Source organism: Engraulis encrasicolus, chromosome 18, assembly GCF_034702125.1.
Source record: "Engraulis encrasicolus isolate BLACKSEA-1 chromosome 18, IST_EnEncr_1.0, whole genome shotgun sequence".
NCBI lineage: Eukaryota > Metazoa > Chordata > Actinopteri > Clupeiformes > Engraulidae > Engraulis > Engraulis encrasicolus.
Genome location: NC_085874.1, coordinates 19,897,621 through 19,923,162, shown reverse-complemented (window position 1 = coordinate 19,923,162; position 25,542 = coordinate 19,897,621). Strand labels below are relative to the sequence as shown.

The 25,542-nt window shown below is 41.8% G+C and overlaps 1 protein-coding gene across 1 annotated transcript in view; it reads left to right on the top strand.

The window, feature by feature from the left end:
- The window catches only part of plg (plasminogen), a 43,847-nt gene that overhangs the window by 15,160 nt on the left and 3,145 nt on the right, over positions 1–25,542 (top strand). The window contains exons 19-34 of the mRNA XM_063222693.1: positions 614–775; positions 8,651–8,762; positions 9,459–9,603; positions 10,073–10,179; positions 10,656–10,770; positions 11,883–12,022; positions 18,804–18,924; positions 19,030–19,148; positions 19,618–19,780; positions 20,518–20,642; positions 21,115–21,277; positions 21,398–21,594; positions 22,164–22,312; positions 22,653–22,746; positions 23,569–23,683; positions 24,213–24,287. Coding sequence (XP_063078763.1) covers positions 614–775; positions 8,651–8,762; positions 9,459–9,603; positions 10,073–10,179; positions 10,656–10,770; positions 11,883–12,022; positions 18,804–18,924; positions 19,030–19,148; positions 19,618–19,780; positions 20,518–20,642; positions 21,115–21,277; positions 21,398–21,594; positions 22,164–22,312; positions 22,653–22,746; positions 23,569–23,683; positions 24,213–24,287 — 2,102 coding nt within the window. The remainder of the gene's footprint in view (positions 1–613; positions 776–8,650; positions 8,763–9,458; positions 9,604–10,072; positions 10,180–10,655; positions 10,771–11,882; positions 12,023–18,803; positions 18,925–19,029; positions 19,149–19,617; positions 19,781–20,517; positions 20,643–21,114; positions 21,278–21,397; positions 21,595–22,163; positions 22,313–22,652; positions 22,747–23,568; positions 23,684–24,212; positions 24,288–25,542) is intronic.

Sequence of the window (25,542 nt, the reverse complement as noted above, 5' to 3'; positions counted from 1 at the left end):
TCTTACTTGGTTTTGTCAATATGCTGTATAAACTGTAGATTTGTGTAACACACTCCTTGGTCATTACCTGGCATAATTTTGTTCATGTACATCTGGTGGAGGTTATGAATATGCGGGACATATTTTGAGCAATCAGCAAATAATACTAGATGTTTTTGAACTCACTATTTGCAGTTCTGTAGAACCACTTTGTTCCTCCATCATGGTGATATTATTCAATTCCATCAGTGATTTGTTTGTTGCTGTGTCGGTTGAAATGGTGAGGTCTGTCCTTAGGACAACAGGTTTTACAGAATGTGGGTAGGTGCCATGAAAAATAATAAAATTACACTTAAATCTTTCATAAACTGTACATTTGTGTTACACACCCCTGGGTCATTACCTGGAATTATTTTGTTCATGAAAATGTAATTGATTTTGAACAAAATTAATACTTTTATACTTGGGACATGTTTTTGCCAAACCAGTCAGTGACACACAATATAATAATAATAATAATAATAATAATAATAATAATAATAATAATAATAATAATAATAAATAATAATAATAGATAAAAGATAATAGATAGTGAATAAACATTCACTGTGACTTTGACTTGCATCTGTTTCAGGGGGACAGTGGGGGACCACTGGTGTGTGTCTCGAATGACATCTTCATCCTTCAGGGAGTGACATCGTGGGGGCTGGGCTGCGGCAGAGCCAACTCCCCAGGAGTCTATGTCAGGGTGTCCAAATTTGTTCAGTGGATCCAACAGGAACAGCTGAAAAACAAATAAAAAGTCTATGTGTTGTACTGTGTGCAAAAATGTACATAAAGTTCAGTCTTTTTATTTCTTATATATTAGGGCTGCATTGTGTGTGTGTGTGTGTGTGTGTGTGTGTGTGTGTGTGTGTGTGTGTGTGTGTGTGTGTGTGTGTGTGTGTGTGTGTGTGTGTGTGTGTGTGTGTGTGTGTGTGTGTGTGTAAGTTAAACAAATAAAGTGCCATCAGGGAACATCACATACAGTATATTGTTCTGTATAGGAATATCTCAAATTGTCTTGAAAGTAAAACATTTTACGCAAAGGGTTGTGAATGAGCCTCAACCTTTTAAAGGAAACTGATGACCGGGGGGTTTGAGTCCCGGAAGGGCAACTCTACTCCCCTTAGCTACAGTAACAGTAAGAAAAGGACCAGGACGTTTTTTATATGCTCAAACAATAACAGTAGCCTACATATAGGTATAGATGACACCACCATCATAAAAGAAAACAAACAATCTTGGACTTTATAATAAGATATTCATTGTGTTGCCTGATTATCACCGACTTTCAAATCTCGTACCGAGATGTTGGTCTGACCAAGAAGATAACGAATAACGTTTCCCAAACGGCCTGGTTAATCGACCTCCCTGAATTTACAACTCGAAACAAGCATTTTCTTAGTCCCAATAGAATGTCTCTGTTTGAACCACTTTACCAGAGAGAGTAGAGAGAGAGAGGTTCCATTGGCCCATTGTTTCCTGGTTCTATTATTGCCCCCTTTAGGCAGACCTAGGCAGACCTAAGGACTGTTCTATTCAATGCTAGGAGTATTATGACACGGCCCTTTAGGCAGACCGGAACCTGGTCACGTTAGGTGCCCATAGAAACCTATTATGTTGGCATATTTCTATATACTTAAAGAATCTCTGACTTTACTGCCTTGAACCATGTCACTGCCACACGCCTCTACCCTGGGCTATTGAAGCTGCTGAAATTTGATGGCTTCCCGACAAAGTGGGTGGAGTTCCAGATTTCTCCGGAGATTAGAAACAATATTTGTATCGCTCCTGACCTGACTAGAAGCAATGCTGAAGGTGTGTCACTAGGAGGGCGTGGCCTGGCTACAATATGTGTGCATATGCATATAGATTCATGTTTATCGTATCAAACAGTAAAAAGTAACAGTAAACAGTAACTGTGATGGAGTGACCATCACTAAGGTTGTGGGTGTGTTCTGACTATCATGCCAACGAGCCTGGCTCTTTAGGGTAGTGGTCAGAGCCCCAGTTTAGTACCCGGAAGGCCAGGGTTCGAGTCCAGGCAGGGCAACTCTACTCCCCTTCGCTACAAATGGTGTCAGAAGTGGGATGGCTACCGTGAGGCCATTGGAAGCGTACCCATTGTGTGTGAGCCGTAATTCCATGTGAGGGACATCCAGGATTGGTGACCCTGGTGCAAGGGACCTCAGTGATGGGTGAAGTATTAATGATGGGGCACACTGGATGGGAGAATCATGGTGGGCAGCTGCTTGAGAGACACCATGATTGTGTGAAGCACAAAGGTATGCTCATAGAGGTAGAAAATAACACTAGAGAGGACACAGCAATTTGCGACAGCGCTGGGAAATGGCAGATGGAGCTTCCCAACTTCCGTAGGTAGTGTAGGTACCTACAGGCAATACAAGTCAATGGAGAACACGCCCACCCCTGTCAAAAAATTGACGAAAACTGTGTGAATATGAAGAAACACATTAATCAAAGACCAGATTTGAAATGTCAGGCTAAATATCTACTTAAATCATAAGAGTTGATACAATACATTTAAAAATCAAATCATATCTTTTATGAACATAGTTAGCAACACACTTCAACACTTGTCCTTGTGTGTTGATCGACATTTTCACATGATTAAGCCATTTTTGACAGAGGTGAGCCTCGTTCTCCGTTAATTTCCATTTCTCTGATCTACCTACAGATAATGGCCGCTACAGATTGCCGTAAAAAGGGGGGCGGAGTCACCTCTAGTGTTATTTTCTACCTCTATGGGTATGCTTCACGAAGGGGAAGGCAGTGTGATGAAGTGACCATCATTAGGGTTGTGGGTGTGTGCTACGCAGCTGTCAGAGCCCCAGTTTAGTACCCGGAAGACCGGGGTTCAAGTCCCGGCAGGGCAACTCTACTCCCCTTCACTATCGTAACAGTAAAAAAAGGATTAGGACTGTTTTTTATATGCTCAGACAATAACAGTAGCCTACATATAGGTGGGATTTTTATTCACTCAAGCCTCCGCACAAATTCAAAAGCAAATGAACCAGGCTGGGAGTTTTAAAAGCCTTAGGAATCTTTTGCAGGTGTTACTGTAAGAATGAATTTGTTGATTCAGACGATAGGTTACGTAATAGCCCGTCTAGAGAACCTTTTCATGATATGCTATTTTTTTAGATAGGAATTTTGGGTTTTCATCAAAACAATCAGTATTAAAACAACAAAAAACCTGAAAAATTTCAGTTGGTGTGCAATGAATCTAAAATACAGTCCCAGGAAAAAGTTTGTACACCCTTTGAATTTTCTTACATTTCTGTCAAAATTGATCATAAAACATGGTCTGATCTTCCCGGAAATCTCAAGAAGGAACAATCAGAGTCTGCTTTAATTAATTTCACCCAAACATTTATATGTTATCATATTTTTATTGGTCATAAGGCCATAACATTCACAGGAGAGCAGGGCATAAGTAAGTACACCCTTGCATTAAGTAGGTTTTAACCCTCAGTTAGTTGCAATATCATCAACCAGACTTGTCCTGTAGTTGCAGATCAGATTAACAAAACAATCTGTCTGTATCTTGTCTCCCTCTTCTTTAGAGAACTGCCTCTCGTCAGCAAGGTTTGTGGGATGTCTGGAGTGCATAGCTTTCTTGACTTCATGCCATATAATCTCAATTGTTTTTTGTCAGGGCTTTGACTGGGCTATTTCAGAATTTGTATTTCATTATTATGAAGCCATTCTAAAGTCGATTTGCTTCTAAAGTATGGGTTGTTGTCACATTTCAGGACCCATACTCGTGTGTGCATCAACTGTGTGACAGACTTCCTCACGTTTTCTTTCTGTAAAATATCACAATAAACTTGACTTCATTGTTCCACTGATAATAGCAAACTGTCAAGGGCCTGAGGCAGCAAGGTAGCCGCATATAATGATGCTCCCGCCACCATACTCAGAAGAGGAGATGTAACCAAGAATAGCTAAAAATGGGATTCATTCTGCCAATCTAGAATTAATGGGGTTTCTGTCCAAAAAAATATTGCTGCACCTTTGAGGTTTGCGAAAAAGCATTTATATGCTTCATAGAATTACTGCAAAATATTCTGTTGACCAACGTTGAAACCAAAGTTGAATTGTTCAGGGGAACACACAATGTCATGTTTGGAGGAGAACTGGAGAACCACACCTTCACCAAAACATCATCTCCACCTTTGAGTATGGTGGCGGGAGCATCATTATATGTGGCTACCTTGCTGCCTCAGGCCCTTTTCAGTTTGCTATTATCAGTGGAACAATGAACTTAGAAGTTTATTGTGATATTTTACAGAAAAAAAACGTGAGGAAGTCTGTCACACAGTTGATGCACACAAGAGTATGGGCCCTGAAATGTGACAACAACCCATACTTTAGAAGCAAATCGACTTTAGAATGGCTTCATAATAATGAAACACACATTCTGGAATAGCCCAGTCAAAGCCCTGATAAAAAACAATTGAGATTATATGGCATGAAGTCAAGAAAGCTATGCACTCCAGACATCCCACAAACCTTGCTGACGAGAGGCAGTTTTCTAAAGAAGAGGGAGACCAGATACATCCAGATTGTTTTGTTAATCTCATCTGCAACTAGAGGAAACATCTGGTTGAATTTATTGCGACTAACTTAGGGTTAAAACCTATTGAATGCAAGGGTGTACTTACTTATGCCTTGCTGTCCTGTGAATATTTACATCTTATGGCCAATGAAAATATGAAAACTTGTAAATGTTTGGGTTGAATTAGTTAAAGCAGACTCTGGTTGTTCCTTCTTGTGATTTTCAGGAAGATCAGACCATGTTTTATGACCAATTTTGACAGAAAGGTAAGAAATGTCAAAGGGTGTACAAACTTTTTCCTGGGACTGTATATTAAAGTTACTTTTGTTCATTACATTATGGAAAAGAATGAAATTCATCACAATATGCATTTTTTTAGAAGGACCTGTAGATATGTCCCTGGGCTTCTGAAGGAGATGAGTGAGCCATCTCTCAAGACACCCTTCTTGCCGCCATCTGAAGAGAGTTTGACTCAAAAAAGTGAGGATTCACGCACAAACCATTCGGTTTTCTCACGTCGCATCTCATTAGACCTCCGTTGTGATTGAAAAGGTCTTCATCAAATCGTACAGCTGAGAGCGTACTCCCATAGAGATGGCTCACCTCATCTCCTTCAGAGAACTGGGGATATATCTATGTCCTATTGATATTAGTGTTTTGTTAGTGTTAGGTGGTTAACTCTATCCTCAGCTAAACTCTCATAACATTGAATGTGTGGATTAAAACGTGTTAGTCAGTGATGATGTACAACACTAATGATGGTTGCTGTGTTGGGGCCACACAGTTAACCTTCTGAGCCTATGGACTAGGACAGGGGTGTCAAACTCAGGCCCGGGGGCCAAATCTGGCCCACAGAGTCATTTTATTTGGCCCGCGTGATAATTTCTAATGTGTATTACAGTTGGCCCTCATACATCATTAATGTACAGTGTACCAAGACTTGAACATGAAATTTGGTGTTTCTCAGAAGTATGAGCGGGCCCAGGTCAAAGACACAGCTCACACTCCTATGCAACATAATTTGTGCCAGTAGGCCCTATGTACGAAATTTAACTATGAATATTAAGTGCGTGCCTGCACGATTGTAGTCCATTTATTAAAAATAAATCTTGAGCTCGGCCCGCGACTTCGTTCCATCTTTTGATTTTGGCCCTCGGTCAATTTGAGTTTGACATCCCTGGACTAGGACTACCACATTGACAGCCAGTTGTGCCCTGAGCACTCCACTAGTGGCTCTCCTCCAGTATTGAAGGTGGTGAGGAAAACCCCACAACGATACCTAAAAATCCACAGTGCCACTGTAGCTCCAGACAAGCAGAGCAACTTCATGGTCCATGGTCCAATGTGAACAATTCTGAGCAGGGTAGCTCCGACGCTGGCCACCCAAGCTCCAGCGTACGAGCAAGGGCTTGCTGCCCACTTGTTCACCAGCCCTGTTCCCAAGTGACTCTTCTGGGGTGCATTTCTCAAAAGAGCAGTTGTTAGCCTGTTAGCAACTTCGGTAGTTGCCAATGGGAAAATGCACTGAAAACAACAAAGTAGCTAATGTAGTAAGCAACTTTGGTTTCGAGAAATGCAGCCCTGGGCGGCTCTTCCAAGATGGCTCTACTACGTACTGGTTCTTAAAGGGACAGTTCACTGTGTTTCAATAATAAAGTATGTTCTTCTCTGACCTGAGATGAGTTCCTCCTCAACTATCTTCACTCCTAGGGTGCATGCTAATATGCGGACTCCCGTCCTCCCTTGCTCCCTTGCATCCTGACGACTAGGGCTGTAATGATATTGTATCGAACCGAGAAATCGTGATACACAGTGTCACGATACTGTATCGTGATACAAGGAGGCAGTATCGTGATACGCCTTTTTAGAGTTTTGATACACATCAGCCCAGAAAACAACCACAGGATATGAGGTGATAGCGCTTCCAAGCATCAATTATTGTATAGAAACTTTTAATAATCATTAGTAGCCTCTTGTAACCTATTCTACCTATAAACTATCATAGTGTTTGCAAATGTGAAATCGTGGGGTGTATCGAACTGTAGGTTATGAATCGTGATACAAACCGAATAGTGAGTTTAGTGTATCGTTACAGCCCTACTGACGACAGAAGCGTGTTTCAATATCTCGCAAAAGCGCAATTCTAATGTCATTTTCTCATATGCAATCGGTATGGTGAATGAAGAAAAGTCACCCAAAAGTTGTTGGGGCTAGGCAAACAGCTGGGAAACTTAATTGTGTTCTCCATGGAGTCGGGGCATCAGCAAAACGCGAGGCCACAAACACAGGTCGAGGACAGGATTCTGCATATTGGAATCCACCTAGTTACCCCCTTCCCTCTCCCTTCATGTGAGAGGACTAGGAGTGAAGATATCAATGCTCCGAAATTCAAGTGCTCAGTGTTACTAGGCCTTTGTGCCCATATCTTTATCTAGATAGGAAATTGTCACGTTTCATTTGGTGCAACTACTTTTGGATTGGTCAACTAGTCATGCAAGGGTGTTTAAATAGGGAACACGTGGAAAAATCTGGTCACTTGTAACTTAAGGCACCCAATGCTCCCAAGGCAAAGCTGAGCCATTTGTGCCACGCGCGTTGCTGACTGGGGCCACATCCGGTTTACATAACGTTAGAACCTCTCTGCTGGGGCTGTGTCCGAAGACAAGGCAGGTTGGGAGGAACTTACCTCAGGTCAGAGTTATTACTGAAACACGGTGGACTATGGGGCACCTAAGTCACGCCCTCTACTTCCTGGTTCATGGGGCAGAGGGAGTCAAAAAACTCAATGGAAGTGAACAAGGCGAGTCGTGGTGGATTTGTGGTGCATAAGTGGAGGTCCAAGGTTTGGATTAGTGTCGAAAAACCACTCATTTCAAGCCCAGTAATTATTTTTTGACTCCCTCTGCCCCATGAACCAGGAAGTAGAGGGTGTGACTTATGTGCCCCATTCATTTAAAGGCCCAGAGCCCCAAAAGGTAGTTGGTGCCGCCGTGTGGAGTGGATGTGGAATTGTGCTGTCTATTTCCAAATGCACCCAACTACCTGCCTCATAACATAGGCTACTGTAAATTTGAAGAACGCCAGACAGCCGAAACACCCCTTCAGATTATAGCACAATGACCATATTGCAGGCATGATTCTCCCAAAGAAAAAATGAAACGAATCACAGCTTCTGTAGCTTAAAGTGTGAGCTGTTGTTTACTAGTGACTTGGGGGCCACAAGCGGCTGCCTATAGTACCTAGCCTGGTGACAAGATGCGCTTCTGCCTTATTACAATGAGTACTGTATAACACTCTCCTCAATATGACCTCAACTTAAACTAAACAGAACTGGTTTTTTCCTACATCTTTGTCATGTGTCCTTATGTTGAACTAAAGTTCATGTTTCCGTTGTTACACTCCAAACATGGTGATGCCTACTACGAGTGTTTCTATATTCAGAGGAAGTGAAAGCCATGTTTTCTTCTCAACCACTTTTCCACTCCGTGTTTTGCAAGTTTTTATGCAATACAGCCGACATGACACATTACAGTGCTATGACTCTAATGTACAGACTGTGTGCTATTACCACATTTCAGTTGTTTGCGAAAGAGGACGTTGGTCTACATTTGCGAAATATTAACTTGTATTGATTAATGTCAATGCCGGGAAAAAATTAAGAAAAGGCACAGTCTACAGAAAATGTTAGAATATGTCTATTTCCTTGTGTGTATTAATATGTTGTTGAAGCAAACACATCTTTAACCATTATTAATTAATCACATTAGTATGACCATAATTAAAGAAAAGAATTTAATTATTACGACACGCTCAGCTGCGAAATGTGTGCATGTGTAAAAACAAGAACAAAATGTAAAAAAAGAAAACTATAACACTCTTGCTTTTAACTTTACAATGGATATTTATTTATTATAAATTCATACACAGACAAAAAAGTAATCTGCCCCCCCCTCCCCCCTACAGTGACAAATACGGGGTGACCTCTGCACCTTTGTTCTTGTTAGGCCAATGATTGACTGATGAGTGAGATCCATCTATTTGTCTTAGCTACATGGTTTAAAGGACTTAGCATCTACCGGAGGGCCTGTTAGCAGTGGCCCCCTCTGCCACATCATGGCTGTGTATAAAGCTCTTTTAACATGGACACTGCTTTGCACTGGTAAGACCAATTCCAATTCCAGCAAAATCATTTTAATGATTTAATTTTTTTTAAATCATTTTATTATTAGCACATGGGAAGGGAATACATCTGGATGCATTACATACAGGAAATTGGGCCACTTCTTATATGTTAGAATGATATATGTTTTTATATTATCAAACATATTTTATATGCTTACATTTGTTTGTACTTTTGCTATAATTTATGTTGGCTATGTAACAAGCAAAAGTTCACAAAACCCACAGGTTCCCCATATTGACCGCTATATTTGAGATGGTTCTACAAAACAAAATTGAAAGCATTTAAAAGCATTTGAAAGTCAAAAAAAAGAAAGATTGAACTGTGCCTTGTTTGTGTTGAAGTTGCTGCAGTGATGATGTATGCAAGGATGCATCTTGTCCCAATCTTTAAATAGTTTTCATAATGGGTTTGGGGGAGGGGGGGTTCTACTATTTTGAATGCTGAGTTGATATTTTCATATGTATAATGTATACGATCCTAAATGAAATGTGTGTGTGTGTGTGTGTGTGTGCGTGCAGGTGTGTGTGTGTGCGCGTGTGTGTGCAATTGTGTGCGCAATTGTGTGCGCGTGCGATCGTGCGTGCGCTTGTATGTGGCTGGCTGGGTAACTGACAATACCTTATAAGGTGATTATGTCTTTGTCTCATCTGTTTTTTTCCCCCTTCTTTCCAGTCACTGGAGTATTCTCAAACGTCCTGGACGATTATAACAAAATCGACGGGACTTGGATCATTACCGTGGTCAAGAGAACTTACTCAGTCAACACGGCAGCAGAATGTGCAGCAAAGTGCAATGCAGAGGTAGCCTTCCTGTGCAGGTATTGTGCAAACTTATCTGTGGGTACATAATCAAATGCAGTGGCTCTCAACCTTTTTTGAACAAATACCCCCTTGAACTCATCACAAGTCTCCCAACGCCCCCTGACCCCATCATAAGCCAGCCAACTCGCCCTTAGTATTGAAAAATAAAATAGACTAAGGCACCCCAATCAATGGTAGCCAAGCCCCACTCCCACCCAGCTGTAACTAAATCCCACTCCCATCCAGCTGTACTTCTCAATTCCCCCTATAGGGCCTCCCAATGGCCCCTAGGGGGCTGTAGAGCCCCCGTTGAGAAACACTAATGGTTTAGGAATTAGTTTCAGATCAAATATCAAAAAAGTCATCTGAAGGGCCCCCTCAACCAGCACTGTAATGAGGACCCAATAAATTAACTGATAAATGTGATGCAATGGGGTGTAGACTGTTTTCAGTTGTCCCAAAGTAGTAATGGGGTATTCTCCACAGATCTTTTGTCTACATAGAGAAGGATCAGGACTGCCTGACCCTCCCTTCAAATTCCAAGATGGAGTCACTGCTCAGGAGGACAAGTTCAGCCTTCTATGAGAAGAAAGGTACAAAATACGAATGCATCAAGATGATAATAATAATTTTGCATGTTAAAAATATGGATGTTTGTGGGTGGATGTTTATGTACAGTTTAGCCTGCCTACATACTTTTCACTTTTTGTCAATTTGGAAAGTTAATGGTCAATCCTCCAGCTATGGGACTGATGTGTACCCTTGTAACAGCAAACAAACTGTGGTCAGGCTGCAAAGATAAACATGCAGTTCACTTGTAAGCCTGATTCAATCAGTGGGAATATGCAACTAACTGGGCCCAAACAGCTGTGGCGCTTAAACGATCGATTACATATTTTTAAAGGGAGTATAGAGGCACCACAAAACATTTGGAAATAACTTCTTTCACAACTTTTACAATTACTTAGGCAGTGAAAGAATCAGACTGGATATATCAATCAATAGACCCTGGATATATGAATGAATAGACACTGATCCCACAACACCATCTTTCTCATCAATCTTTCAGAGTTCTTGAAAGAATGTATCACCGGTGATGGGAGCAGATACAGAGGAACAAAGTCGAGCACAAAATCAGGGAAAAGGTGCCAGCGATGGGCCTCAACATTCCCCCATAACCCCAAGTTAGTATTTTACTGGAAACACACTGACACATATCATGCTGGACCACATCAGCCAAGGATATGCTAATGGTATGCTGAAGATGCCAGGAAAAAAGTTGATTCATCTGACCACAAATTGTTACCAGATGTATCTGTTAATAAAGTCACCCAGACCTGTAGAGTTAGAGCGTTGCCATAGGATCCCGCGGGATCAAATCCCGCCGACAAAACTAGCTGTAAAACTGACCATATATGGTCAAACATGGCCGACCTCGCGGTCCCATTCAGTTTTCCACAGCCTTCACCGTGGTCCAGATGTAGCGTTCGTTTCCCCATCATTGGGGACTCTGAGGAGACTTGATATAACAACCGTTTGTGCGCAATTCAAAGCACAGAATTTCATCGGACTTTGTAATTACTTGACCTTAAATGGTAACTTGTGTCAGAACAAAAGTAGCATGGCCAAATTTGTAGAATTAGTACACGTAACCTAGCCATGCTAAACACAAACCTATGGGATAGATGGGCTTAGCTGGACCCAACGAGGCTAGTGTAAACCCAAGTAAAACCATGTGACCAGAGATCAAAGACTGCATCAACTCTTCTTATCTTCTGAAGTCACCACAACAAGGGGTTACTTATCTGTTATGATACGTTTTTAAAGTATTTGTGGGGCTTTGGGGCCCTTATTGTGATGAGAGAGAGTGAGAGGAGACTGGAAGCGCTGGGGAAGGAAAGCGATGATAATCAGGAAATGACCTCAAGCTGGAATCGAACCTGGGTCCCTGGTGTAACATGGTTGTTTGAGCCACAGCCTAGGCTCCATCTATTATAATATTGTATATTGAGTGTGGAGACTGGTGTCATGTAATTTATTGTTGCGCGTCATGAATGCAGAGCCGCAAAGGGAATTGTACTCTTGACACTACAGGACAGAGTGTGTGAAACAGTGTCCCATTCATTTGAATTGTGTGTATTACCGGTATGTTGTGTTCTCAGTGTTAGTCAGTTGGTCAGTAAGGACTCCATTGACAAGGTTTATTGAACATAACACAGTAAGCTAAATGTTGTGCAATTAAGCGCAAACCCCATGTGTTGTTTATGTTGAAATCTTCCATTTTCAACCATTCAAGCATGACTCCCTCAAAATACCCCAACGCTGACTTGGAGTCCAACTACTGCCGAAACCCAGATGGCGACCCCAATGGGCCTTGGTGCTACACTATGGACCCGGAAACGAGATGGGAATCTTGTGGTATTCAGGACTGTACTGGTAGGTACTGTGTGACTTAAATGGTGGATACTAGTGTTCAAAAATAGCCAAAATGTAATCCAGCTGTTCAAATGTCTGAGCCTGTGGTTCCTCTCGTACTAAGCAGGATTACCATTGCAACAACACATCATCAGTAGGGTAAAAGTAATCTGCCTTACGATGGTCTAAGCACAGCACACAGTCCCCATTAGTGGGTGAACCCAATGCTGGGTGAATTCTGCTTCACAATTCCCTTACGAAAATGGACCATGGTTTATTATGGTATTACTATGATACTAGATTTACCATGGTTAATTATGGTTTTCATGACAACCATGTTTGTGACTATGGTTTAACTTACCCTAGTATACTCTTTGCCATTAACCATGGATCCCCCAAACCATGGCTATGTCTCAAATGGCACAATTTTGTCAGTGCACTGACAGTCAGTGCATAGTGCACACAGTGCACTGAGGTCTTAAGTGCATAGTGTCGAGAAAAATGTGAGCACTATGCACTGTGCTCTCGCTGGAAGTGACGGCTGAGCATGTCATTAGCTTGCCAAAATATGAGTTGGCTACTGTTTACAATGCACAGCGTCTGGTGCTTGTATTTTCATGTCCTTCACCCCAAAGGACAACAATCACACATACAATACTTTGATTGGCATGTAAAGGTTGGTGTCCCATCAACATTACTTACAGAATTAGGAGACTGTTGACCAAACTCTTCTACTGAACTGAATGCCACATTTCCTCCCTGTCATTGTCAACATGGCCGCCGTTTAGTGCGTGCAGTGTCCATGGCTGGATCTCAAATGGTGCACTTGTGCACTTCGGGCACTATGTTTCAGTGCGTAACTAATACGGCATACGCACTGAAACATGAACACTAAAGTGCACAAGTGCACCATTTGAGATTCAGCCCATCATTCAAGCACTGCATTTTTCCGCCATTGTTAGGGGATCATCCTGGCACTTTCAGTGCACTGGCTCAATTGAAATTTTCAGCGTGAGCGCCCTAGGCACTGAAAAACAGTGCCCGAAGTGCACAAGTGCAGCATTTGAGACACAGCCCATGTTTTTTTTTTAAACCATGGTTGCCCACCCCAAAAGCCTGTTTTTTAAAACCATGGTTTTAAAAAACACATGGTGGGGGGAGGAGGTGGATGGTTAACCCATAGTCACGAACCATGGTTTTCTTAGTTACCCAAGAAAACACAAAACCCTTGAATAACTATATGTGAGTAGCCGTGGTGTAATGGCTAGGGAGTTGGACTCTAGATCACAGGATTGCCTGTTCGAATCCTGCCCTCACCATTCCGTAGACCTCCATCCATGGCTGAAGTGCCCTTGAGCAAGGCACCCTAACATTGATTCAAGGACTGTAACCAATAGCCTGTAAGTCGCTTTGGATAAAAAAGGGTCAACTCACTGTAATGTAATGAATAACTATTAACCATGGTTAGGTGCCATAGTAAAACCATGGTTAATTTTTGCATAGTTAAACCATGGTTAAGTCCATGGTTAAACCATGGGCAAATCATGGTCAAACCATGGTTGAATCATAGTTGAACCATGGTCGAACTATAGTCAATCAATGGTTAAACCATAGTCACAAACCGTGCTCAAAAAAACGTGACAACTATGACTAACTACAAACCATGGTTCAGTTCTCATAGTAAAACCATGGTCCATTTTCGTAAGGGTTATAGGATTGATAGGAAGACATGAAAGGATCAAAAAGTGAAATTGCAATGAACGCTTGGACACCACTAAATAAGGTCCAATGTGTAGGCCTAAATATTTACTGCATGTGCTCATTGTTCAACAAGACAATGTAGGCACGTTGCATGCGGCTTAATGATCGATAAGCCCCAAATTGCTACAAGATAAACAGACGTGAGATCAACCATGTGAAATTACGACACGGGAAAGACAAGCACCTAGAAGGAATATACTTACCTCACGTTTTCGCACTACCGACACAAACTTCCGACTTCACGGGCCGCACAGCAAACACAACCTCCTGGCTCAACTGTACCACCAACAAAGCAATCTTTGGCAAGCTCCCACCACCATTTGAAATGACGTGCCACCTATGCCACCTAATTACACTAGGCATGCAATTGGCTTGTGTGGCCAAACACCAAGTGGCACCTCCTACACAGCACTGCGCTGCCCGCTATAGAGCTGCAGTGGGCAGCAATGCCAGGTCAGAATAGGATCCGACCTGTGCTCACACACTGGGATTAAATTTCACATTTAGTACAGAATATGGATATGGGGGGTGGCGGTGTGGAGAGTGACAAGCTTTAGTCAATACTGTGATGGACCGAACCCGGGCCTCTGAGATAGGCTACCTAATGTGTGCTCTGAATTTGACCTTGCTCTTTGGTGTAGTGGCCAGAGCTCACATTCAGCAGTATGGAACCCTGGGTTTGTAAGTGCAATTGAAGAGTTCAGATGCAAACCCCCCTAAGTGCCTTTTCAGAAAATAATCTTAATTCATTTTTATTTAATACAAAGCTATCAAAATTGCATTTTATTTTATTTTATTTATGTAAAATAACTATGTATATGTATTATCAAGTACATGAATGTTAACCAAACCAACAACGCGGTTCTCTAAAAATATAGAAGTGCAAGTCTTCAGAAAAGGAGTTAGGGGGTTTTGCATCTGAACTCTTCAATTCTTCCTATGCTACAAATATACTGTCAGTATGAACAACAGTGAATCCTTGCTTTGTTGTTTTGGTCTACCTGGGTGATTCTATAATTAGAGTGACGTTTTGGGAAAAACAAAACGTCAAACTTTTTTCAAAAATAAACTAGACTGCCTGTGCAGTCGCCTTCGACTGCTTAAGGTATATCCCCGAAACGCGACGCTTCCAGTCCCCCATCATTCCTACCACTCCCGTCCACCATTTCGTAAACGTATATGATACATACAGACGTAACATGACGTGCATAGGCTTAAAACCAAACGACTATTGTGAAAATGAAGCAAACAAGTCCGACAGGCGGACAACAGATGCGTCCGTCTATGCCCGTTCTGAACCTTTTTTGCCCAAACGCCCCCTTGGCCTCCTCATAACCTGTCAAGGCAATTTATCAATAAGCCTACCATGTACTGTATAAGCCTGGATTTGAAAAAGTACCATAGGATTTCAACAGTGTTGGGCAATTTACTGAAAAACTGTAATGCATTGCTGATTACATGTTACTGTCTTTTCAAAATAATCCCTTACACTACATTTAGCAATGTGGGGACCTAAGGCGAATTTAGCTAGGGGGGCCATCGGTCCATCCCATATCACATTTTTTTTAAACATAAAATCTCTATTTTTGTTAGGCTATTTTTTTTTTTAATCACGATTTTTTATTAAAAAATAATAATAATTACAAACATAAAAAACAGGCAAACATTACAACCCTTTCTGGACAGTGAAGGCTATTTGCAATTTTGCATAGGCCATTAAATAAACTAAAATGTGAAATTCTCTTTTCACTTTAATATGAGAGCAGTGATGTCCCCCCCTCACTGAAGTGTTATTTCATGTGTGTGCATGATGCTGTCACCTATTTGAAGTGACGTTGATGTTGGATTTCATGGAATACTTTTAAATGCCGCTTTGGGAAGAAAACAGAGTAGGCGACAGGTGAACTGTCTTTCTGTCAAAACAGTGGTTTGCAGGCGTTTGCGTTTTCACGTGGATATTGTCTTCGTGGACCGTAACAGACAAACCGTAAGTTCCATAAACTAATCAATGAGACATTGGCTACGTGTACATGATGTTTTTAAGTCCGATTTAATAAATGCGATTTAAATAGATCGGATTAAGAGTTATTTTGCGATGTGTATACATGGCACTTTCACTTAAATGCGATTAAACGTCTGGGGAAAATAAAGCATTGCGATTGGACTGAGGACGCACGTGCTGAGCGAGCCAAATAAGGCACGGGGGCGTGGTTCAATGCCACCGAGATGCAGGTCATCTTCCCCACGAAAATCGTTGCCTCAGGCGGACTGAAATCACAACATTTCCCCCTTTCTCCCTGGATCATTTACAATGCTACATTAGCTACCCTGTTAGCATAGAAAAACGAGTGGTCAAATGGTAATGTGGAGTAACTTTGTTGTGCTTCATTACTTCGTGGGGCACTTTTACATCAATATATGGAAGCCACAACATTTTTAGTCGCTTAGGGACTTTAAATTAAGCAAAACTTTCATGTGAAAATCAACAGGAAGTGCCGCCATGTTTTTCTCACTGGCAAAGAGCACGGTCTCTTGGCCATAGATGTGTACATAGGAAACGCTATCTGCAAATGTCTCATGCCTTCCTATTTCATGGCACACATGGATGGAATATGCATACAGACTTCTGTGCTTCTGCAGTTGTGTCAGATAATGCAATCAATCAGCTGCGTAGCCGGTTTGCTAACAGTTATGGTAGACGTTTTGGTTTGCACGCATGAGCTCCAGGCCAAAACTGAGCGACTGCCACCTTGTGGACACAAGAGGGAATCACAAGAGGGAATCACAATTCAGAAACGCATCACGGGAGGGCGGACGGACGGACGGACGGCGGACGGACGGACGGACGGACACCAAAGCCTCTTATAGAGATGCGTGGGACGCATCTAAAAATGGGGCAAATGGTAATACTGTTTTAATGGTTCAGTGGATATACCACATTAGGTACAGTGTAATAACCAGTGTAACAATATTTAATACAATGTAATTTTTTTACTTACATCATGTGTTTGTGCGTAAGTGGTATTACATGGTATTGCATATTGTTACACTGGTATTACACTATATTACATGGTATTGCATACTGTTACACTCGTTATTACACTGTACCTGATATTGCATATTGTTACACTGGTATTACACTAGTATTACATGGTATTGAATATTGTTACATTGGTTATTACACTGTACCTAATATGGTAGATTCACTGAAATGGTGAACCATTAAAATAAGGTGTTACCGGGCAAATCAATCCACCCAGTCAGAAGTTATGGGCCAAATGAAAATTCCGCCATTTTGAAAGTGTTGTCTTCCAAACTAGAATCAGTTCATGAACCTACCCTAGAGCATTCACACACAAAATCTGGGACAAATCCATCCACCCGGTGAGTAGTTATGGGCCAAAGAAAAATTTGGCCATCTTGAATTCAGCCATCTTGAAAGTGTTGACCTCCAAACTCGAATCAGTTCATGAACCTACCCTAGAGCATTCACACACCAAATCTGGGACAAATCCATCCACCCGGTCAGAAGTTATGGACCAAACAAAAATTCGGCCATCTTGAATTCAGCCCTCTTGAAAGTGTTGACCTCCCAACTCGAAGCAGTTCATGAACCTACCCTAGAGCATTCACACACCAAATCTGGGACAAATCCATCCACCCGGTCAGAAGTTATGGACCAAACAAAAATTCGGCCATCTTGAATTCAGCCATCTTGAAAGTGTTGACCTCCAAACTCGAATCAGTTCATGAACCTGCCCTAGAGCATTCACCCAAAAAATCTGGGACAAATCCAAACATCCGTTCAAAAGTTATCGCGTTAACACGAAAGACCTTACGCGGCGGCGGACGTGGCGGCGGCGCACGCAAAACAATTACATCCCCGACGCTCCGCGTTTCGGGGATATAATAACATAGGCCTACATGTTTTTTCCATAGTGTACACCCTTAAGTTTCCAAACAAACTAATTGCAAGCTTAATCTTGAATCATTTGTTTCTGTCAACTCTGTTATAGACAAATGTTATGTCATTTCAAACATATATATATACTACACAGTTGAAAAAGACACACGTTTGACAGTGACAGTGTCTGGCCGATAAGCAGGGGGCCATCATTTCTTAATCTGTCCCTGCTGATGCGCAACACAATTGATGGTAACACAGCTTGACATTTCAGCCATTGTTGTGCTATCAGCCATGTTGTGCTAACTGCAGACCGCAGAACTTCCACCGCAACACCTTAATCAATTTATATCTTTATCTGTGTTTTCTACATATGATTTCTAATTCAGGTTCTTACAGTAGCCTATAAAGATGTTGAGAACACAGTTGATGGGCAATTATCCCTCCCTAAGACCATACAAAAGAATAGAGTAAATTGTGGAAGAGGTGAACACAAAACTTACCAAATGGTCTTCACGTTACCATCCAAAGAGGTAGTGACATTTTATGATGTTGGTTCATATATGACTTAGGACCAAACCATTACTGATTTATGGAGGGGGTTTCAGTGTGTGGCACAGTAAGTATACACAGCTTTCTGGTAAGCACACAAAACGGCCAATTTAATGCATAATGGAAAGCACAATGCAAGTAGTCTTTTTAACACTTTGTCATATTATGATAATTACTGTGAATCAACATTTGCAATTATCTTGGACAAAACAAGTTTTTTTACATTCTAATATGAAGGCTGAATCTAACATTTGGAAAACGAGACGGCATGAAAACGTCCAAAAAACAGTATTATATATTCATTCTTGCAGAGGAAAATAATGTTATTTCTTGACTTTTTGTATTTTATGAAAAATGTGCGCTGATGTTCAAAACATCATTGGAGGCAGTTAATAGAGGAATTGACAAAGCCCATGGACTTAAAATGTTACTCTAATTATAGAATGACCCACATGTGAGATTTCTTATTTGTTTGTTTTGTTTTTAAGGTGACCATGTGTGATCTGAAAGGGGCCATGTAACAAATAAAAAGGTATCATTAATGTTGTATTATATTACTAATTTGTTATTTGATTGGGTCTACAGTGGAGTGCATGCAGTGCAGTGGAGAGGACTACCGGGGCAAGATCTCAACAACAGAGTCAGGCTTCACCTGCCAACGCTGGGATACTCAGACACCACACAACCATGGCTACCTTCCCTCTGCGTACGCATCTGTCAAATACAACCCACTTAAATCAACATAGGGTTATTGCTCAAACGGAAATGTGACATTGGTGTGTGTATGTGTGTGTGTTGGTGTAAATGATAGGCTTCCCGACAAATACCTTGAAGAGAACTACTGCAGGAACCCGGATGGTGAACCAAGGCCCTGGTGTTTCACGACCAACAAAAACAAGCGCTGGGAATTCTGCAACATCGCTCGATGCAGTGAGTGTCCTACACTTAACCTCAGAGTTTCACAGACTCACAACAAAAGGTTGTTGGTTCAGCCTCTCTCAGTCTACATTCTCCTCCTGGGCAGGTCAAAGTGGCCTTGAGTAGGGCACTGAACCCCATGTACTCCATGTGTCCTTGTGGGTATTATGTGTGAATGGGTGAATTTGAGGCAAAGGGGTCCAGGTATAATTTGTTATATAAATAAACAGTTCTAAAATGTCCCGAAAAAATGAATTCTGTTTTCCTGAGTGTTTCTTTTATTATTTTTAATGTAGCAGTCAATGTCATTGGAACTGGATTAATGTTTCTGTACCAAATTGAAACAACAAAAAACATTTTACTGTTATTGACAGAGAAGCACTTAGAACATTATTTTGAAAATGCATACTGTTGCAGCCTGGAAAAGAAATGTTCAAATACAGTCCATTCACCAGTCATTTTCTTCCCTTCACTTTTCCAGCTTCTGAGCCACCCACAATTGTCCCAGAGCTTACCTGCGCCACAGGTGATGGCAGTAACTACAGAGGGACTGTGTCTGTGACCGTGTCAGGGAAGGCTTGTCAGATGTGGTCCTCACAGTTGCCACATAAGCACACTCGAACACCAGACAACTACCCATGCAAGTAAGCGGGCCTCTCAATCCCCTGAAGATGCCTCATCTTATCACTGGGGGGAAATGGTACCCATAAAAGTTCTTTGAGGAATCTAAAACTTCTTAGAAAAATAAGAGAGAGATTATGTGTTTTTGGAATAACCCTGATGTTTTATTGACGGCTCCTCAGTGTGCCCAGAGGTTCTTTAACCCATTGACGCCTAAGGCACCTGCAAAAAAGGGTGCTGAATGCCTGGGCCCTTTTTAAGAAAAGCTGCCCTCAGCCTATAACAATCTAAATATCTCAGTTTCTGAAACACATAAAAATATGCACCAAGTTGCATTTAAATTCTACAACCGTCATCTATCATTAGAATGTGTTCATTCGTCTCAAATAAACAGAGATTTTTAATTGAGTTGTCTCAAATCTCATGAGCCTGAATGTTGCGTAATGCAGCTCCAGGTGCCAGGGCCAATGTTGCGCAACACAACGTCAGGCATCAATGGGTTAAAGGTATACGGTGTACGATTGTGGCCAGACTGAGTAGGTATTGCAACTATGCTGCTCATTGAAACTGAGCTGCCTGTTGCCAAATTTGACCTTTTCATGAATATTTACCAAGTAATGAAACTAATATTTACTAGTATACCTTATAATGTTTTTACAGTGCAAAAATTATTTTCTTAGAGATAGTGGTGCTTTTAAAATATGGATGTCCAATTCTTCTCAATGGAGATGTTCATTGAACACCATTTGTGCTGATTTAGAGGCCTTGAAGGAAACTACTGCAGAAATCCTGACAATGAAAGAAGTCCTTGGTGCTACACGACAGACGCTGGAACTCGGTGGGAGTACTGCAAGGTGCCCAGCTGTGGAAACGAACCTGCTCCTGGTCAGTAGAGCATCATTCATTATACTCATCATACGATGATACTCATGATAACGTATTGTCATTAAGGATGAACTATCCACCTTATAATCATAAAGTTTACAAGGGAGACTCCTTGACTATTTTGGCAGCAGTTGTTAGTGCTTAAGGGCTATATAATTCAGAAGGGCTATGGGCAGCCTAACTAGCAGACAGGAAATGCGGTGAGAGTACTAAACACCATTGAAATGGGTGGGATTAATGGATAGGGTAATAAGATGGATGGAGAAGAGAAACATCAAAGGTCTTGAAGAAATTGTATGGGCTTCAATCCGTACCTCTGTTCTTATATTTTGATAGCCTATGTGATGTGATTAGTTTGGTGCTGTATCATGTGTTATAGTCATCTCATAAAGTGAGATTGAATCAATCAATAAATCAATCAATCAATCAATCAATCAATCAATCAATCAATCAATCAATCGATATCCCATAGATGAGCCTGTTATTCCTACGGAGGAGGAGGAAGACTGCTACGTTGACAATGGCAGCAGCTACAGAGGGGGGATGTCAGAGACCATAAGTGGGAAAAAATGCCAGTTCTGGTCATCCATGAGTCCTCATCGCCATCAGAAGACACCACAAGCTTTTCCTAATGCGTAAGATCACAAACACAAAAAAACCCACAGCTAACATTTTATATATTTTCAACCCTTTTCCCACCCTTTTAGTATGTGTTTAGTTAGGCTACATGATTGCAATGCCATCTGCCACTCCAGAGACCTGAGGAGGAATCTGTGCCGGAACCCAGATAACGACCGCGCTCCCTGGTGCTACACCACCGACCCCTCGACGCGATGGGAGTACTGCAAGCTCGACAAGTGCTCCACTTCTAAACCACAGCCACAGCCAACCCCGAAACCAGTGGGCCCCAAGCCCCCCAGCCCAGCCACCACCAGTGCTCCATCAGCTAAAGGTACAATAGTAGGGCATGGGGTACCTACTGACTTCCAGAGGTGTCAATCCCAGGTTCAGGAAGTAATATACCTGCCACAAATTTGATCCAACCAGCTCTGAATCATCTGATCATAACGAGTGCTCAAGACAGGTGGGTTAGCTACTCAAAGAAGTCACCTGTGTTGGAAAGAAACTCTAGCAGGGCTTACACATGCGTTTCCTGTTTGTAAATATTCATGTCTGCGTCCGCAGCCAGGCGTCCCTCTTCAACCTCTGATTGTTGGAAACAGCTGTCACTCAAAAAATGTGCTCATGTGGTTGGCTGCTTAGCATCTTGCCCCTCCTCAAAGCGTGAATGTTTATAAATGGGAAACCTATGTATACTTTGCCACTAGATTTTTGCTGCTGATTTCTGACAAAGTGTTTGGGAGTACATTTTTCCTGAACTGTTACTGAAATGACCCTGAAATTGGTTTTATACATTTAACCAGATTAAAAATGCCTGTGTAAATGCAGACGAAACAACCAAGCTACAACTAAACTCTGTTTTTTGTTAAAACTCTGTGACCCTTGGCACCCTACTTTAAGATTGCAAGATTGGAAATGGCGCCACATACAGGGGTCAGACGTCCAGGACTGTGATGGGGGTCACCTGCCAGGCCTGGAGCTCCATGAGCCCCCATCAACACGCCAGCTTCACCCCTGAAACACACCCTGACAAAGGCCTGGAGGGGAATGTGAGTTGTTTGTCAAACTTTTTTGTGTTTTTTGAGTATATACTGTACATACATATATACACTGTATATATGTTCGAAAAAGTCGTGGGATGTGTGGAACAGTTGGTCAAAAATTGTGCCAAATCATGAGTTGAGTGCATCATCGCAGCCCTAATAGACAAATGTAAAACATTAGACAAGGTGTCATACCATTACACCAGAGACCTAGTACCTATAGGTACGATTCCAGCCCCATCTTTCTCTGTAACTGTCTTATCTGAGTAATAAAGGTGAGAAAAGCCCAACAAATATTATGGTGGTGTTAACAAGGGACTTGTCTTTCCCCTATTTTTGCTGGTAGCAATGCAGAAATCCAGACAATGATGTGAATGGGCCTTGGTGCTACACTACAGATCGCACGAAAAAGTGGGACTACTGCCAGATTCCTGACTGTTGTAAGTGTATACATTGAATGCATGGTTCTGACAACACTGCCATAACACAACTTACGTGAATAACACATAACAATTGCCAACCACTTCGCAATAAGATACACATCCCGATACAGGGGTTACGATGCGATGCGTATCGCGATACACATGCATCCTGATATGGTGATGCATATCGCAATATTTTACAAAACAGACATTATGTAACCAAATGTTACTTTTTTTCTGTAGAACAACAGTTACGCTGTACGGCTGTAGTGAATGTAAAATATACAGTACGATCTTCACAACACTGTAGGCCTACTGTTCATGATGTGATACGCACCACGAATGCCAGTTGCTGTGTTGCATTCAAAAGTCAATTTATTTGGTAACACTTTACGTGACGCCGGTGTCATAAGCATGTCATTAGTGTCATAATAGTGTCATGACCCCTTTAATGACTGTTGGCCTTTAGTGCCATTCGGTTATGGCAAAGACAACCTTGCCATAACGGAATGTCACTTAAGGCCAACAGTCATAAAATGTGTATGACATGGACATAATGTTTATGGTTGATCTTTGACTGTGTCATGACACAAGGTGTTTATGACACTGTAATGACATGCTTGTGACACTGGCATCAAGTAAAGTGTTACCATTTAATTTATTAAATGAAATCAATACTGACGCCTCCGATACAATACATGTATTGTGGAGAGGTCCGTGACGATGTATTCCGTCCCGGTATTGATATTTTGAACACACCTCTAGTGGTCATGGTGAAGTAATAGTATTGAAAGGACACCCACAGAAATGTACCTGTAACAGTATAATGTGTATTCCCAGCTGAAAGCAAATGTGGACAACCTGCTACGACTCCCAGGCGATGCTTTGGCCGAATCGTCGGAGGCTGCGTGTCTAAGCCTCACTCCTGGCCATGGCAGATTAGCTTGAGGACCAGGTAAGCTAACAAGCCCCATGGGTCCGACTCAAAATCTAACCTCCTCATTCTCTCCTTTGGCTTGTGGCCTTGTGATGCGAGGCAAGACGTCATTTGCGATAGACGTTTTATTTAATATCTCGCAAAATCACAATTCAAAGGTCTTTTTCTCATTTGCAAATCGGGATGGGGAAAAGTCCCCTAAAAGTTGTCGTGCCTAGGCTGACAGCAGGGGAACTTAATTGCTTTCTCCACATGTGTGAGGCCACAAGCAAAAGTAGAGAACGGGAGGGAATTGGACCACATGTTGTACTTCCTGCACAGCTCCCGTTCGGGCGCCATTGGGTGCTGCCTCCTTGCACAGGTGAGGCATAAATGCAATTTTCTTGTGTGCTGTGGAGTGCTGTGTCACAATGACAATGGGAGTTGGAGATTCCCAGTTGGGCTATCACGCTTTCACTTTGATTATGCTGTCAAGTCAAGTCAATAATGTGTCCCTGCCTAGACTGACTTTCAAAACACTGACACTTTTCTCCACGATTCATTCTAGCACTGGCATTCACTTCTGTGGAGGAACTCTAATTGATGCTCAGTGGGTTCTCACAGCTGCCCACTGCCTGGAAAGGTACCCTACTAACATTTTTTAGTTCTACGAAGGTTCCTGGAACACAAGCCCTTGGTTCCAGTTTAGTTCTGGGTACGTCCCCAGAGAGTCATGTTTGGTTATTTTTCCGTTCTCACTTGGTTGGCAGGAAAGTTTAATTTTCGTTCCTAGAATGTTATATGTGTAGTTCCCATTCCGTTCCCTTATTGTTCTCTCACCGTCACTTTATTCCTGTTCATGTCATGTTTGTTGCCTTGCCGTTCCCATATGGTTCCCTTAACCTTGTTGGTTGCATATTTGGTTCCTTAGACATGCTCCTGATGTTCCCCCAACCTTGTTTATTATTGTGAATGTGTTTTGGTCCTGCCCCACTATCTCTCACCATAGTTGAGGTACCCTGATCATGGTACTTAAGCACCTCCCATCCCCCACCATGACTGAAACACCCTGCGCCTGGCATCAGGTTGCCACACTGCTCTCTTAAAATAATGTTTAAAGATACTGAAAACATGCATGAAGTCTATAATTTATCAGCCTATGTTGTGCTGTACCACAATGTGTGAGAATTATTAGCTGAGCATGTATGAACAGAATCTAGTAGGAATTAATACCAAATGTTTTCCTTAATGAAGTTAAAAGATAACCATACCATCTACATCAAGAGCACAATGGAGCAAGCAATGTAACATGTGCTGTTACTGACTAGCTCACAAAGCAAGGCACAAGACGTAGCTAACAAATGCCATAAGCCAAAAGCGCTATTAGCTTGCTTGCAAAGCAGGTAAACAAGCGCTATGCTGTGCCATGCTGACCAGCCAGCAGACAGGCAGGCAGGCAAATAGCTAAAGCACTCTGACAGTCCAGGTTTATATACAGGCTCAAGAGTACCATGTGACCAGATTGATTGGGAGTTTTTCAGGTGCAAGCAATTGAATCATGATATACCAGCCCTAAGTAATTAGGTTTGGCCAGACGCTGATGGACAGATTGTTTGTGAGGGGCTTGTTACCGGCAAAGGTGTAACAAGTTCTCAAGTTATTTCTTTCACTCACCACATCTTTTGTGTGATGTTGTGTGCACAGCCAAACCTTAGATCAACCCAACCAAGTTGAGTTAAATGAATGAAATGGAATTTAAAAAAAAGATTGTGTACATGATTAAATCTGGAGGAAATACTGTTACTAATATGTAGACGTATATGATTTAATCGGGTGGACAGTCATCATTGCTTATGCTCTGCACAACACAGTATAAACAAAGTTGGGGGAACATCAGG